The sequence below is a fragment of the Anomaloglossus baeobatrachus genome, chromosome 6 (genome assembly GCF_048569485.1).
Source record: "Anomaloglossus baeobatrachus isolate aAnoBae1 chromosome 6, aAnoBae1.hap1, whole genome shotgun sequence".
Classification (NCBI taxonomy): domain Eukaryota; kingdom Metazoa; phylum Chordata; class Amphibia; order Anura; family Aromobatidae; genus Anomaloglossus; species Anomaloglossus baeobatrachus.
Window position 1 is genome coordinate 303466551 of NC_134358.1, and position 17128 is coordinate 303483678.

Consider the following 17128-nt stretch of genomic DNA (forward strand, 5'->3'; position numbering starts at 1 on the left):
GGTTTTGTGTTATTTGCTTTTTAGTATCCCAAAAAAAAAAAAAGACCTTATAGAAATAAGCCATAAAGTTCATTGACCTAGTTGAGCCTAAAATGTCTCCTCCAAGTATGGTGCAGCTTTACATCCAGCCAAAACAAACCATAACCATTTAAAAAAAAAAAAATATATATATATTTTCGAAATGTAGAGTATTTGATAATAAAGGTATATTTTGTTATTCTGTTGATGCTATCTGTAATGTAGTATGCATGGACTTATAAGATGGTGTATGGAGTAGCCTAAAAATCCAATTTATAGACCTGTGGACACACGCCATATGCCACCGTACAATCTTCTACAGTTAATGCTTATTGTATGCCTTTTTCATATTAATTACAGAAGGCTACTTTTAAAGTACACTCTCTGGTCTCGAAAGTTGACAGCATTTGGGGAATTTTGGAGTATGTGTGTATACTGCATTTTCATACAAACTTCATGTACATAGATATATAATGAAGTTGTACTAAATTGCTTTTCCAGTACATTTGTACAAATCATGACCAAAACATTTCAGACTGACAAATTTCAGTTTTCACAAAGTTTGCTGCTTTAGTGTTTTTAGATCTTTTAGTTAAATAATTCTACGATTACGGTTTCTAATACATTTATTGACAAATACATCAAGTTTTATGTAAAAGGTTCTATATTTACAGTGTTGGCCTTTTTTATTTTCAAGACTTCTGCAATTCACCCTGGTATGCCGGCTATGTGCTTCTAGCCCAAATTTTGACTGACAACCCATTCCTACCTAATCGGTGCTTGGCGTTTATCACAACTTTTTTTTTTTGCTTTTTCACCCATTTTTTGACAACTGACCACATATTCACAAACTGATTTGAGATCTGTGGAGTTCTTTTGGCCGTGGACGCAACATCTTAATTTTATTCTTTTGAGCCACTTGGTTATCACTTGTCTTGTGACATGGTGCTCCATGTTGCAGGAAAAAGCATTGTTCTTCACCAAAATGCACTTGGATCCTGGTCAGAAGTTTCACTTGAAGCATAATTAGATACTGTTCTTCATTCATGGTCTTGAGCAAAATGTTGAATGAGCTTACTACTTTGGATAAAAAGCCCCCACAAATGATCGGTTGCTGTTTCAGGATGCTTTACTGTTGACATGACACAAGACTCATAGTAGTGCAAACCTTTTTCTTAAGACAATCATTCTTCTAGATATCCCAGATAATCTGAAGGAGGAGTTGATCAGAGAAATTAACTTAACCCTAATGCTTTACAGTCCACTCTATATATACTCCCTGCATACAACCATGGTTCCCAGAAGACATTGACTTCAAGCAATCAGTGTGGTCTTATCACTTTGTCATGCTTATTGAACTATGAGCTTTCTTATTCTCGTTAGGTTTCTTGTGAGCTAACGAAAAGATCACTGAAATATAAGCGGACCATTTTGTGAAAGGGGTGAAATTCAGTGGAAGTGGAGTTTTTGTAATTAAGTAAACTTTCATGGCAAGGAGTGACTTTGCAATTTTTTTTTTGTAATTTTGATCACTCTAAGGGTATGTGCGCACGTTGCTTTTTACCTGCTTTTTACCTGCTTTTTCTTCTGCGCTGTTTAATGCCAAAATGGATGTGTTCTTCTATTCAAGCAAAGTCTATGGGAATTTGGGTTTCTTGTTCACACTATGTTGTTCAAAATGCTGCCTTTTTGTGGCAGAACTTTGGTCAAAAACTCAGCTTTTCAAAGAAGCAACATGTCAATTGTTTTTGCGATTTGGGTTTTGCACTGCAAAGCTGAGTTTTTGACCAAAGTTCTGCCACAAAAAGGCAGCATTTTGAACAACATAGTGTGAACAAGAAACCCAAATTCCCATAGACTTTGCTTGAATAGAAGAACACATCCATTTTGACATTAAACAGCGCAGAAGAAAAAGCAGCAAAAAAGCAGGTAAAAAGCAGGTAAAAAGCAACGTGCGCACATACCCTAACAATCTCTTGCCACTTGAGCAGCAACCTTTTTTGTGAAAAAATGTGTACAATTTTTTGGCAAAGACTATACAATAAATCCCAGGTTTCTTCTGTAACATTCATAATTGTATACTGAATATAAAAACAAAATGTATATTTATAATGAACATGTATTATTAGGATAGCACATATAATATTTTAGTTATTTTTCCATGTATTTACTATTCTATAGCTTTCCACAAAGGAGACCTAGAAATACTCATTGATGAACAGGGAAAGATCAAGACAGAACCAATAAGGAATGTGTCTGTGACTGACTCAGTGTGTGCAGATGGACCTTCCCCCAACAGCATAAAAAAGGGTAATATTTTCAGAAATGTATGTATGGATGTGGCAAAAATGATTGGTTTCCTTCATTTGTTTGTTAAACCTATTATGGGACAGAATAAAAACTATATCCAAATCTGACAGATGTGTCAGTTGAATTTTGCAAATATACATATTATGCAGTTTGCTGAAACAGCAAAAAGGAAATGCTCGTGGAATTATGGAAATCAAAGGATAGTCAGACATAATATTGACAAATGGAAAACAAATTTTCAAAGCATCTTAATTTATTCAGAATGTCCTCCATCAGGAGACCATATGGGCAACACCATAAATGGCATTCATGAGGAAATGTCACACTGGTCCCACTCCTAGGTTTTGGTTTTTGTTTTGTTTTTTCTCTCAACAATGCCATGCCAAGTTGCTTGTTAAACAATGTCCTGCAGTATCTCCGGACCTGTGTCGGTGGTTTGCAATTGCAAAGGAACTGTCCATAGAGGATCTTGATGGTGTGTGTGCCCAATTATATTCCACGTAACAGGACATCTCTCACACAACCATTAATACGTTGACCTAACCTCATTGATGGACTTCTAGGTTTATGTATTTATGCACTTGACATTTATATTTGACACTGAATAAATCAAGATGTTTTTTGAAAATGTTGTTTTTATTATTTCCACATCATTAACATGACTATTGATCATGTGGTTTCCAAAACTGCATGACTTTTCCTTCCTGAACGTTCCAATTATAATGTTGAGTGCTACCGATCAATACATCTTAAATTGTATTTTAACTCTATATGTAGAAACTGCAAAAAAATATGGAGGCTGTTGCAGCAACAAGCAAACAAATTAAATCAAAGAATCAGATAAGTTGAAAATCAATTTCCCTTTACCTACTCAATAGTACTGTAATCTATAGTCAAGTATCATTCAATTTTATTAGTAATTTAATTTTTCAAATTTCTTTTGTAAGAATATTATGATTTCAATATAAATCTGTCCTACGTTAATCAATGCTTGACTCTACATTGGCTGTAATTCCATGGTTTGCCCTTTTTTTAAAGGGGTTGTCCACTACTTGGACAACCTCTTCTTCTTATTTCACTTGTTTACCCCAGTTAAAATAAAAATCCCTGTACTTGCTTACCATTCTGGCTCTGTTCCAGCGCTGTTGGTATTCCTGATTTAAGGTTCACGTACTGTCATGCAAGCCTGCATCCAATCAGTGCCGACTTCTATCTCCACGCCTTCAGACAAAGTGAGAAATTAATTACAGCGAAGCATCACTTGCTGTTGATTAATTCATTTGGTCCCAAGACGAGGAGAGAGAAGGGCCAGTCTCCGAAATGTGTTGAATAAATCACATATTGGGACCTTTTGATTCATCTTTTCATGTCAGCACGGGTGCTTCACCCACCATCTCCATTTTATAATCTGCATTTTTTTATTTCCAGCAAGAATTAGTGAAGTGTTGTGTATTTTTTTTTTTTATTTACTTTTTTTTTTTTTTTTGTAATGTCAGTTTTTCCACTGACCGAAATAACTAAAAATATGCAGCAAAACTACAAATGGGCCATTCAATTAAAACATATATTTTTTGTTTTGTTTACATATTGATGCAAAATCTAGAAAAGACCAGTTTGTATGAGTGGTGACCATGAGAGTTAGTTATGTGCATGCTCACCCCTGACATTAAAATATAACAGATTTAGCAAATGGCAGGAACCACTAAAGTAAACCTGACACATTTTAAGCTAAGACTTGACAATCTGAGGTCCCATATACAATAGATAACTGCTGTTCAAATATCTGTTGGACCATTGCTCAGCTCAAATATCTCTCCTCATTTCTGCTTAAACAGGAATGCACTCTGCACCAAGCACTCCTGTGGAGAAGGAGTCGCTGCCAGCCTCCTCTGGCAGCAGCGTATCCTAACAAGATGAAAACGATCGGCAGTCCAAAATTAGACATCAGATACTTCTGTCCCTCAATGCCAACTGTCAGGGGAGAGTACTCCACACACCTGACTGTCAGATGAGATCTCTGGGTTCAGTTTACCTTAGTCTAATGTGTAAGAATTGGACAATATAGATAGAGTGCATTTGGGGCACCTTTAATGACTTGTTCACCACTTAGACTAAACATCTGGGTTATCCATGTATTATGCAATAATGCTCTAAAATATCACTGTATAGTAAGCAGCTGTACGATATCATGCAGGAGCTGGAAACACGTCAGACACAGACTTCAATAGAGAAAATATAGATCCTGATCTCTATGTACAACACCCTGAAGGAGCGCTGTGTTTTCAAATTAGAAAGTGCTGACTGTACTTCCTTCTCCAGACAATAATGTGATTGTCAGGAGACATGGCTGATATATATTAAGGATACCTGCATATCTTTTTCAGTTGTAACTTGCCTGGAAGCGGCCTAAAAAAAGCACAAAAAATGGCGAACAGAATAAACATGCACAGCAACATTAAAGTGACTTGATGTACAAATGTTCTCTATAAAATAGGTTCAGGTTTGGAAAAAGGCTAAAAGTGACCGCTCTTCTGGAGGCTTCTGCTTGGAAGCCACCACCATGTTATGAAAACCATACAAAAGACATCACAGGAGATGCTTTAGGAAAAACACCACGGGTGCTTTTTTAAATCATGCTATAGTAACAAAAGAGATGTGGGTACTAGGTGTCTAAAAGACCCCATGTGCACATACCCTAAGGCTGTGTGCCCACGGGGAAAGTGTCCTGCGGATATATCCACAGGACATTCCGCAGGAGCTCCCAGAAATCCGCAGCACAACTTTTGTCTGTTTTACATGCTGCGGATGTACAGCGGAATGTCCTGCGGATATGCTGCGGTATTCTGCATTGAGGATACAGTACCATGGCTTCGGCACTGCATTCTCAATACAGAACAAGTGCTGCAGTGATCGTGGAGTTCATGCTTACCTCCATCACGCAGCACTACACTCTCCGGCTGTGTCTGTCAGCGTCTGCACTGTGCAGGAGAAGGTGGGCGGGCCTGAACTAGCTCTGGCTGTCACATGACCGGAGCTCGTGCATGCCCCGCCCATCTCCTCCTTCCTGCTTCTGGCTTCACTGGCGTCCTCTGCACCAGTGTCTGCTATCAAGGCAGGTAAGTATGGGACCCTGTGGAGAAATCTGCAGGAATAATTGACATGCTGCAGATTTTTTCGCTGGGAAATTCGCATTATTTCTGCTGCGGAAAAAAACGCAGCATTGGCACAGCAGTTCCAAAATGCCATAGAAATGGCTGGGGACTCACTGTACTGCGAATTTTTGAAAAATCCACGGAATTTCTGCGATAAAATCGCGGCAAATTTTCCGCAGCATGGGCACATAGCCTAACAGACCAGTTTGACTTTGGTGTGCTGCCAGGATGCTGAATTTGCTCCATGACGGGGGTAAATATCCAATTACAAGTAAAATCAGATATTAAGGGAGAAAAATGTATTCAAATGTTGTAAATATTCTCATCTCTCCCTTTGGTCTCTGATCTGAATGTTAAACTGTTCTGTCTGAAATACTGAAGCGTTCACAGAAAAACATACCTGGCTGCAGGTTCTGATACATGTTGTTTGTGGACCGTATGAATTGACTTACAGATTCTCTTTAAAGCGAGTTTTTCCTTTCACCGCTGGAGTAGTGCTTTAACTTTTAAGGCCACTGCCCTCTCTTATACTGACTCCTGCTGTCTTAACCTGTTTCCAGCATCTTTGTTTGGTCTCCAGCAATTTGTGAACTGCTGGTAGCTCCAGTATTACATGGAGTGTTCTGGAGGTCACATATCAATGCAATTTTGAGAGCCTTGTTCTGGCCCTCCAAGACTTGCGTTGACAGCTTGTGATCTAACTTCTGGGCAATTAGAAGTTAGACATAAGATAGCACCGCGGGACCAGCGCGACACCAAATAAAGGATGAAAACTCCTTAGGGTGCATATAAGACAGGGGGCATAGAATTAGGTTTAAAGCACCAGTCCAGTGCTGAAACCTCCCATGCTGGAGTGGTGGTTTTTAAGATGGATTTATCAGTTATCACAAATAAATTAACTCCAAAACAAAAATCTTATGCATTCAAATGTTCATGCAAGTGTTTTACGTTTATTCAGAATCTGTGTTTTTATTGTTAAAAATGAAGCTCATTCCTCAGCAACTAAAAATACATACGTTTTATGTGTTTGTTTCTTACCTAGAATCCTTTGTCGTCCCTGAACGAGACCTGTATTCACCTGAAAAGTCTAATATAGTCAACATGCAGAATCGCCAAGGAGGTCTGGCATCACCCTCCTGCTCCAGTGCAAGAATAACGAACAGGACCTATAGGAGCAAACCAACACAGAACGGCATTCTGATGAAGATGCATGAGGAGGAGCACCATCAGCAGATGTCTATCCTCCAGCTGCAGTTAATTCAGATGAATGAGGTGCATGTGGCTAAAGTACAACAGATAGAGCGTGAATGTGAAATGGCTGAGGTCGAACACCGAATAAAAATGGAGATCCTGAACAAAAAGAAAATGTACTGGGAGAGGAAACTGCAAACCATCACAAAAGAGTGGCCAGTAGCTTCATTTAATAGACAGTTTCCAAACTCCCCATAATTCTTAATATTTCCAAGTGGCTAGAAAAGATACTTGGAAGAACACTGGCAGGAGCACTGTGCAAGGCTCGGCCATCACTATGAACTATCAGTAGGCCTAAACACTGGCAACAGTTTCTGTGTAGGAAAATCGTTACAAATAAAAATAATATAAATAAAAGGCAAAAGTTCTAGGAGTTGCCGATGCTGGTATTGGGAGCAATGTGTTTTTGCTTTTAGTAGATAAAAACCCCAATAAGCTTTGTGTTTGGGCAGGCAGGCCTTACGCGTCTTATGACAACATAAGCAGGAGAGGTTTTTATTCCCACAAACTGTAATTTTTTTTTTCTCCTCACCTTAAAGGGGATAACTGGTCTAACAAGCAAACTCTGCAGTCGCACGGTGTGACTGCAGACTGTGAAATCACGACTATATGCGGGATACACAGTTACAATTCACCTGCATGCCTCTTTTGAGTGGGCTGTCACTTGATTGCATGTATACGACTTGCGATCACATGCAAGTTAATCTCATCTGGTTTCTCCCAATATAGAATAGAGACGCTTGATTTAGACTAGTTAGCGTGTGACTGCAAATATGCAAATTGTCCACATGCTTGCACAGGGCATACAGGGGAATTGTGACAGTGTGCACATCACACACTGTTGCAATTCAGCAGTTTACAGTCAGCGTGATTGCAGATTTTGGTGCTTAGACCAGACAACCCCTTTAAGTTATTTGTATTGTTTCCTTGTTGTTTTTGCTGGATTTCTTTGATACTTTTTTTGGGTAAAATGTGGATAATTAGTATCCATGAATAAATCTATGTAAATTCTGTGATGATTTGGACCTGAATGACCATAATTCTTCTGGACAATACCAAACCTGATTACGAAAGTTATTGGAATACGAATAGTGGAGGCCAATATGGCTGATATTTCTACCATGTGCAGTAATGTTTACGTAATCCTCCACTGTTTTGGGTCTAAGGTTATCCAGGTATTGAAGAGGCCAAAGGTACAAAAAAACAAAACCATTGTGTCTTATTTATATCATGTTATCTGAGAAATCAGGGTTGTCGTAAACTTTGAGTGAAGCACTCTACTGTTTAAGCACAAATGAAGATGAGTGCTATACACCCTTGTGTGGCTACACTAAACTTTCCACTGCTACTCATAAATTAGTAACAGTATTTATGTATTTGAAAATAGAAATGTGTTTAAACTTAATGGTGGTCTGGTTTTCATTTTCTACACACTTAATTCCACTACATAGGTGGTACATTGATAATCTAATTCTCCCCTGATGGCTCTAGAAGAGGTTTTTTTTTTTCTTTTCTCCAACCACTGGAAAGAGAAAATAACGCCATGAAAAAATCTGCTTTCTAATACTGGAGAATTAATATTAAAAATGAAACATTTTTATTATGGAGTTAAAACCCCCAAAACTAATTTAAAAAAAAAGTCTTCTGTAGGAGGGGTAGGTGGGTGCTGGACAGACTGATGTATTTAGTGTGTATAAAGTGTAGTCTATCCTCCAGTCAAGAGTGAACTGTATAGCGCAAATGAAAATAGTAATCATTTGTAAGTGAATAAAATAAGAGTTCCGATTTTATTTTTTTGAACAAGTGCGTGTTTGTGACATGTAACGTGACTGTGGTTTACATTTTCATTTTTGTGAATAAATACAAACCAGGTACATATCGAAAATATAGCAAAATACTCAATGCTCATAATGTAAATTATAAGGTTTGGAACGCAACCCACACTTTATTACATTTCTACTGTAGAGTCGCTATACCTAATGGCCTGTGTTCTGCTGTCAGCGAGGTTGCAGCTCTGTTCCTTATGTCCTATGTCACATTGACACCTCCTGCTATAGCATATAAATTGGACACTTGTACAGCCAAGGTATATGTAATGTACACTACTCACAGAAAGTTATTGATATTTGGCGTTCGGGTGAAATTTATGGAAAATGTAAAAATGTCATGATACAGTGATAAATGTCCTACTTTTTTTAATAAAATAAGTATGCAATGAACATCTCAATCTATTGAAACAAAGGCCAACAGCGGTGTGTTTACCCCCCAAAAAAGTGCGTCTGCCTCAATAACTTCAGGTGGTCTTGAGCATCAATTATAGCTTGACAATAATGTGTCTTATTGTCTGCTGAGGCATGGCATTCCACTCTTATTGAAAGGATGCTCTCAGGTCATTGAGGTTCTGGGGTTAAGAGTTATGAGCCCTCAACACTACATGAACCCATAGGTTTTCTATGGGAATCAGGTCTGAAGAAAGTCCAGGCCACTCCATTTGAGCTACCCCAGTCTCCAGCAGCCCTTCCCTAATGATGTGACCTCAATGAGATGGAGCATTGTCATCCATGAAGATAAAATTAGGTTTGTGTTAACTGTGTTGTCCATGTAAAGAATAATAATATAATAATAATTTATTCATTTATATAGCGCTATTAATTCCACAGTGCTTTACATACATCAGCAATACTGTCCCCACTGGGGCTCACAATCTAAGGTCCCTATCAGTATATTTTTGAATTGTGGGAGGAAACCGAAGTACCCGGAGGAAACCCACGCAAACACGGAGAGAACATACAAACTCCTTGCAGATAGTGTCCTTGGTGGGATTTGAACCAAGGACCCCAGCGCTGCAAGACTGCAGTGCTAACCACTGAGCCACCGTGCTGCCCATGTAGAGGCACAATGACTGAATTAATGTTGGTATGAAAGTAGTAGGGGCTTGTCACTGTACCATTCACAAAGTGCAGAGCAGTTCTGTATTGTCTAGACACACCTGCCTACACTGTAACACCACCAAAGACTCATCTGGTGACATCAGTGGTTGACGCATAGTCTCTCCTTGACATCTCAAACATCATTGGCGGCCATCATTTCTGCCCGGTGTAAATCAACTATCATTAGTGAGCAGCATAGATGATCCCTGATGGTGTAGTCAGGTACCCTTGCATGTCGTCTAGCACGCAGGCCATACTGATATAAATTGTTTCAAATGGCCTCACATGACACTTTGATGCCTCTCACCTCCCTCAAATGTGCTTGGAGCTGTGTAGCATTCATCATCCAGTTCTGAAGAGCATTGTTCACAAAGTGGTCATCAGTGTGGGATGTGGCAAAAAGATGTCCACGTCTGTCTTTCTTTGATGCTGCCAGTATCTCTGTATTTCTGTTGCAACCTGCTGCTGACACTCTAAGCTCACTGGCACTTCTATCTTAAGAATATCCTGCATAAAGACTCACAATGGCGAGGTGCTGTTAGATGTCATCTTGGTCTCATGATGTCAAAGTGTGAACAGCATTAGGAGGAGGACTGTTTAAAGAGACTCTGTCAGCAGGTTTATGCTATGTAAGCAGAGGAGTAAATGCTGCAAAAGCTTAAAAGAAAAAGCAACTGTACTTCTATCATCATTGTGTGTGCAATTGTTTATGTAAACGAAAGGGTTTATTACCCTGAAATTAACATTGACTGCCATGATGTGAGTTTCTCGTCCTACAGACACTCCCCCTGCTGTGATTAACACCTCACAGTCAATGTATAATCGCTATTGAGAGCTTAGGGTGGGCATGACAGTTCTGCTGTGTTCCTGAATATTAATTTTTGTTTCAGAACTGTTTCAGCCAGTAATCTGTGATACACCATTAGATTCAGAATCTCCTGCCTACATTATGTTGCTGTTAAATGAAATTGCAAAAATCTGCTGACCAATTCCCTTTAAATATGGATTCTAATTGAACTCTGAAATTCATTGGGTGTTTCATGGATCAATCACCTGTTGTGAATTTTGCCATTAAGCAACTTGTTAGAGAACAGCAAGTTATCAAGAAAGTACTGAAACATGTAAAAGTTGGACATGTGCATTCAAAAAGTTTAGAGAAGGTCACAATAACTTCACATGAAAAGGTTAGAGTGCATTTCAGGAGCATCCTGTATTTTCACCCAAAAGCCAAATAACCCCTAATTTTTTGTGAGTAGTTTATAACAAGGGTGATACATCAGTAAAGACATCTAACTTGAAATAAAAGGTGTGCAGATCATTTATGTATTGCTTTTCACACATCTTTCTGTTGGGTCTGCCACACGTCTCCCAACCCGAACTTGACTGTCCTGTATATGCCTGTGATTGTTGCATTGAGGTCAGGAAACCCGCAGAGAGTTTTTCCATCGTGGTTCGTACTTGGACTGTGACACGTCTGCAGAGGCAAAAGAAATGTGGTATAAAGTCAAAACTATACCGCCGGTGCCATCTTATAGCTGAATTTTGATGTCATAAATCATCTTCGACAGATAAGTTGCAAATTCCCTGTCAGAAGGATTCTTGGCTATTTTGCAGCCCGCAGAGAGTAGGTTATAAAAAAAAAAAAGAGCATAAACATCAAATGTTGCAAAAATGCTTTTAAGTCCCAAATCCATCCATGAAAAGTGAATAACGTGTACATTTTGGCTGTGTTTAGGATTCTGACATATCATTCTTCATGACCAAACATATATTGCGTTTCCGCCTAAGTGAACTAAAGTAAGCTTTCAATCCAGGACTTAGTTCAGCCTTCTCATTGTATAGTTGTGTGGTACGCGTCTCTGGTCAGCTGACTACGCTTAAAGTGACTCATACAGATCAGAATAACACACTGCTGCAGTTACTGAAACTTTACCTATAATATTATTCTGTTCACTACTACGATTTCTCATCAAAACAAGAATGCGGTAGGTGTTGTACATTAGGGAAACTAAGGCTTGAAGATGAACTCCACCTCGTCAGGATACTCCTGGTAGATGTCCACAAAAGTATCTCGCTCCTGACACATGCTGCGCTCTTAGACTTTCATAAACAGTACAACTTCTGTGGGTTTCTGCTATTTCTCTTGGGTGGGGGCTGCCAGGGAAAACTGGGCTGAAGAGATATATACCAGTAAGCCCCAGTATATCCAAGACAACAGAAAGTACATGGTTCCCAGTAAAATCCGCAGAGGAGCCCCCCAAGAGCATGCTGTAACCGGAGCTACAGCATGCGCGGGAGCAAGGAAGTGTCACTATGGCTCCCGCGCATGCGTCCGATGTAATGACCGGTCACATACAGGTGGGACAGCAGGGGAGTCGGCGCATGCGCACAAAGACTACCAGGTTTTAGACATAAAAAATGTGCATTTTAACAGTCCCAACCATCATATCGAGGAGCAAAAGGGACAGACATAGTTCAAAAATGCAGTGTTTGGCTTTCTCCATGTGTGTGATTCTGTCCGAACCCTGCATCTTAACCTGGAATAAACAGACCCAGCGTTAACAACGGACCAAGATAATTTAAAATAAAAGATTAAAAAGAGGATACAGGAAACACGGAGAAGACAGCATCATAAAAAGCAGACGAGAACCACATGTATCTTTTTTAAAATGTTATATACAAAAGGTACAAAGAGAGGTCAGCATTATAGAACCCCTGTCTTATAGAAATGAGGCAAAACTTAGGGACTCATTGAGTCCTTTGGGGACTAAGGTGTCGAGTGTCATAATCCACTTAGCCTCACTCTGTGCCAGGCGCTTCTTGAGATCACCCCTGATCCCCCTTCTATAACATCAATACCTCTGACCCTCAGTTTGGAGGGGTCACAAGAGTGGTGGGACCTGAAGTGCCTGGAAAGTGTCTTAAGAAGCGTAACATCCACGTCAAGTTTGGCTGCAGCAATGTACCTCACATGCTCCCTGACCCTAATGCGGAGCTCATGAGAGGTGAGACCCACATAGGTCAAGGGGCAAGTGCATGTGGCAAAATGCACCACGTATGTAGTGCTACATGTGATGTATTGTTTAATGCTATAGTTCTTAGATCCGTCAGATGAATGAAAGGATGTACACATAGAGACATATCCATTTTTTCCACTGATCCTCTTGCCCCCTCCAGGCTGGGTTGTTGGCCCTAACTCTGTACTCCATCAATGTCGGGGGGGATTTAATACCTCCCTAAAAAAGATCATAAATCCTATACCACATGCATAAGAAACGTGTACGCATATTATTACTCCAGGAAACTCATTTTAAGTCAGATCACATTCCCACACTCAAAAATAACATGAACTTTGTGTGGGATCATGTTACCGACACCTCCTCAGGTAGGTACCCCCGTACCATCCTCTCAATTGTCCTCACTAAAGTCTAAACTATTGGTCATTCAGCTGGTGGATGTTTGGAGACTTCTCCACCCTAAAGCCCGTGATTATACATACTATTCGAGAGGCCATAACTTCTACAGCAGAATAGATATGTAGCGCCTCTGAATACATCAGGGTGCTACTCGGAACTGCATCTTTTACCCAGGGTGCAGGGCCTATCCCCCCTTGGTTCAAGGTAGCAAGGAAACTGGTGTCACTCCCATCTGCACCACAAAACCCAATCACCTCACATCAGTCACTGCCAGACACACCAGGGGGGTTGGACTAGCTGGAAAATGGGCCAGCCACTTGGGAACTGGGCAGACTGAAAGGAGAGAGTGAAGAAGTAAGCTCCAGAGAGTAAGGAGCTGGGAAAGATAGCTCCTGGGGAGCTAAGAAAAACTGATTGGGTCGTACGCAGTGATCCGGGTCCAGAGGAGTCAGGGACTGGTTACAGGTACGATGGACAGGGAAGGGCCCAACAGAACTGACTGGTACCGAGCACGACGGGGTACAGGACCCTAGGTCAGGAGCCGATTCAACGTCCTAACAATTCACCTGAGAGGGAGAGGATTTTTCAAGGACTTCCCTAAATGCTCAAAGACTGAGGGCATCAGCACAACGAGGGGGACAGGGTTTTTCCAGACACAGCCACCCACTGAGGTCCCAAGTGCCAGCCCAGTGAGCAGGGCCCCCAACAGCTTCAAGCCACGGGGACCATCAACGGACAGCAAATTGTGCACGGAGGCAGGCTCTGAATCACTAAGTGACACCTGTGGGACCGGGTACTTGGACGGGCTCCCGGCAGGGGCAGCTGTACTCAGAGACTTTGATTACCTACAGTGTGTGTGTCTCCTTTCTCCACCTCATCCAATACCACGACTACCCGCAGTGAGTACCCTGGTCCCTGCACCCTGTCCTCCCAAATCTACCAACCCCTGAGCCCGGGGCCTTCCCTACCTGTGGAGGGACTGACACCTTGCTGCTTCACACCATCTGCCTTCTCTGCTCCTCTCTTATCTCCTCTTCCCACAATCGCATACAAGATTTCTCCCGTGCATCCCCCATACTCTGGAACGCTCTACCTCAGCACATCAGACTCTCCACTACCGTGGAAAGCTTCAAGAGGAACCTCAAGATCCACCTCTTCCAACAAGCCTACAACCTACAATAGCCCTCAGTCCAGTAGACCACTGTGCAACCAGCTCTATCCTCACCTATTGTACCATCACCCATTCCCTGTAGACTGTGAGCCCTCGCGGGCAGGGTCCTCTCTCCTCCTATACCAGTCTGTCTTGTACTGTTAATGATTGTTGTACGTATACCCTCTCTCACTTGTAAAGTGTCATGGAATAAATGGCGCTATAATAATAAATAATAATAATAATCTGCCCCGGTCCTCTCTCCAGCAGTGGCGGTACTCCCATTACCGCAACCCGTAGATGGCGTCACGAACTTTTCCCCTGGTAATAACCCCTTTTACGGATCAGAGTGTCAGCCAAACCGGGTCCAGACTCCTCGAGCCACGACGATCCCGGATCCCAGCAGCCCGATTAACACTGGGGCGGCACAGATATGTTCTTTTTTTTTTTTTTTTTAAATTCTTTATTTAACAGAAAAACATGGAAACATCAATCAAATTCAGTAGCATTACATTTCGCATCCATTGTATGTTATCACCTATCTCGCAACCTGTAACATATGATAAATACAACACTTTGACTCCTCCATGTTTACCCGGGAGTTTTCAAATATAAAGATACTGTGGTGAGTTAAGAAAAAGAAAAGAGAGAAACAAGAAGGGCAGGAGAGATTAGACCAGAAATGAGTAGGGTGGAGCACACAAAAGGAAAGGGTGAAGGGGAGGGAGTAAGACAATAGGGAACAAACAGCCACAAAGCCATCCATCATCTCAGGGCACCTCTGTCTCACGGCAACAGTAGGGCCCCCTCAGTCAGGGGGAATCCAGGTACCGTATTCCGTGGAGAATTTAAACTCAATCCAGGAAAACCACGTCTTGTGAAAAGCCTCTTGTCTGTCATGGAGAGACGACATCAGGTCCTCCATGTACAACAGTTCATTCACCCTGTTTGCCCACATTGATAATGTCGGCGGAACGGGGGATCTCCATCTCAGGGCGATGCACGTCCTGGCAGCCATCACCAGGAAGCTTAACAGAGACCCTTTATAGGCACGAACAGAGGAATCAGTCAATTGGAGTGAGAAGAGTTCCGGACCCAGGGTCTGCGTGTGTCCAGTCACATGCCCGATCACTCCCCGTACCCCCTCCCAAAACCGCTGCAACACCGGGCATTCCCAAAATATGTGTAGGAAGTTTCCTTCCCCAGCCCCGCATCTCCAACAGCTAGAGTCCACTCCTGGGAACATCCTGTGGAGTTTTGTTGGGACCCTATACCAACGAGAGATACATAAAAAAGTTGGCCTCTTGGAGTTTGGAGCTGACTGATGTTTTGTGAGCAAGTGACAGCACCTTGTTTCTCTGTGAAGTCGAGAGGGTGAGGCCTATGTCTGACTCCCAATGCAAGAGGAACCTAGGCGGAAACAGGTCTGCAGATTTACATAGCATGGTGTGTGAGATGGCTAGTGAGTGTCGGAGAGTCAACTTCTCCATACACAGCTTCTCAAAGTCGGTGAGGGGTCTAGCAAATTGGCTATGGACCAGTAAAGAACAAAGAAAGTGTCGGAGCTGCAAAGAACTCCACAGGCCCAGAGGTCCGGGGACCCGGAAGTTCCGAAGTTCCTCTATTGTTGGCCAATGCCCCCCGACTCCGATGTGGTGGGCGCAAAATCTGTTTTGGGAGATCCAAAGACGAAACACCGGGTCGGAAAGACCTGGCGAGAAGCCCGGGGCGCCGATAACCGGGGAATGGGGAGAGGGTAAAGGCATTAGGGCTCTCCGGACCGCCTCCTGGGAACAGCAAGATAACGTGGTGCCAATCGTAGGATGGGATTTGAGTTCTGTGCCAACAGGGGAAAGCGCCCAGGGAAGCCCTGCCAATGGCATTTCAGTGAAGCTCTGCTCCACCTGCACCCATGGTTTGGCCTTGGAGTGCCGACACCAGTCAACCACCCTGGCTACGTGAGTGTCAATATAGTAAGTCCTGAGGTCCAGAAGACCCAGACCCCCCCGGGCTCTAGGTCTACATAACAGCGACCGCGCCAATCTCGCTGGCTTGTTTGCCCACAGGAACTTCGTTTGTATAGAGGCAACTTCTTTAAAGAAGGTCTTTGGGATCCCGATGGGCAGGGTCTGAAGGAGGTATAACAGTCTCGGGAAGATGTTCATCTTAAAAATTGCGGACCGTCCGAACCATGTGAATGTGCCTTTTGACCAAGTTTTGCAGTCTTCTTTCATTTTTTGGAGAAGAGGGGTAAAGTTCAACTGGAATAAGGAGCTCACATCGGCCGACAATTTGAGTCCCAAGTCTCGCAAGTACTGAGGAGCCCACTGAATATCAGAGGCTCCCCGTAGCTGCGAAACTACCTCTGTGGGGAGGTTGACGCCTAGTGCCTCCGATTTAGACAAGTTGATCTTGAAGTTAAAGAGTAGGGAGTAACGATTAAATTCCTGCATTAGCGCTGGGAGCGAATTGACAGGGTCAGTGATAAAAAATAATAAATCATCCGCAAAGGCTACTAATTTGTGTGTCACGCCCCCGATCTCCGGTCCCTTAATGCTCGTGTTCTTCCGTATGTGACGCAGCAGGGGCTCTAATGTGAGTATGAATATCATTGGGGAAAGCGGGCAGCCCTGCCGGGTGCCATTGGCGATCGGAAATCTTTCTGAAAGCACTCCATTAACCCGAATGTGTGCCGACGGTGCACTGTATAGAGATCCTATCCAACTTAGCATGTTTCCCCCCAGACCCAGGAAAGCGAGGACCCCATCAAGAAACATCCAACCAACCCGGTCGAACGCCTTCTCGGCATCCGTCGACAACAACATAAGAGATCCACCATCTGTCCTGGCCCTATGAATCAGGTTGATGGTCCTCGTGGTGTTATCCCTAGCCTCCCTGCCC

At 42.2% G+C, this 17128-nt stretch overlaps 1 protein-coding gene across 4 annotated transcripts in view; it reads left to right on the forward strand.

Moving 5' to 3' along the window:
• MSANTD3 (Myb/SANT DNA binding domain containing 3) overlaps window positions 1–8934 on the forward strand; it is a 40483-nt gene extending 31549 nt beyond the window's left edge. For 3 of the 4 annotated variants that reach the window (XM_075314900.1, XM_075314902.1, XM_075314901.1), the window contains 2 exons: window positions 2200–2328; window positions 6523–8933. In XM_075314900.1, the coding sequence (XP_075171015.1) occupies window positions 2200–2328; window positions 6523–6929 (536 nt within the window). In that variant the 3' untranslated portion in view covers window positions 6930–8933. Of the gene's footprint in view, window positions 1–2199; window positions 2329–6522 lie in introns of all 4 variants that reach the window. The other variant, XM_075314903.1, reaches the window with a different exon arrangement.
• The last annotated feature ends 8194 nt before the right edge of the window (window positions 8935–17128 follow it).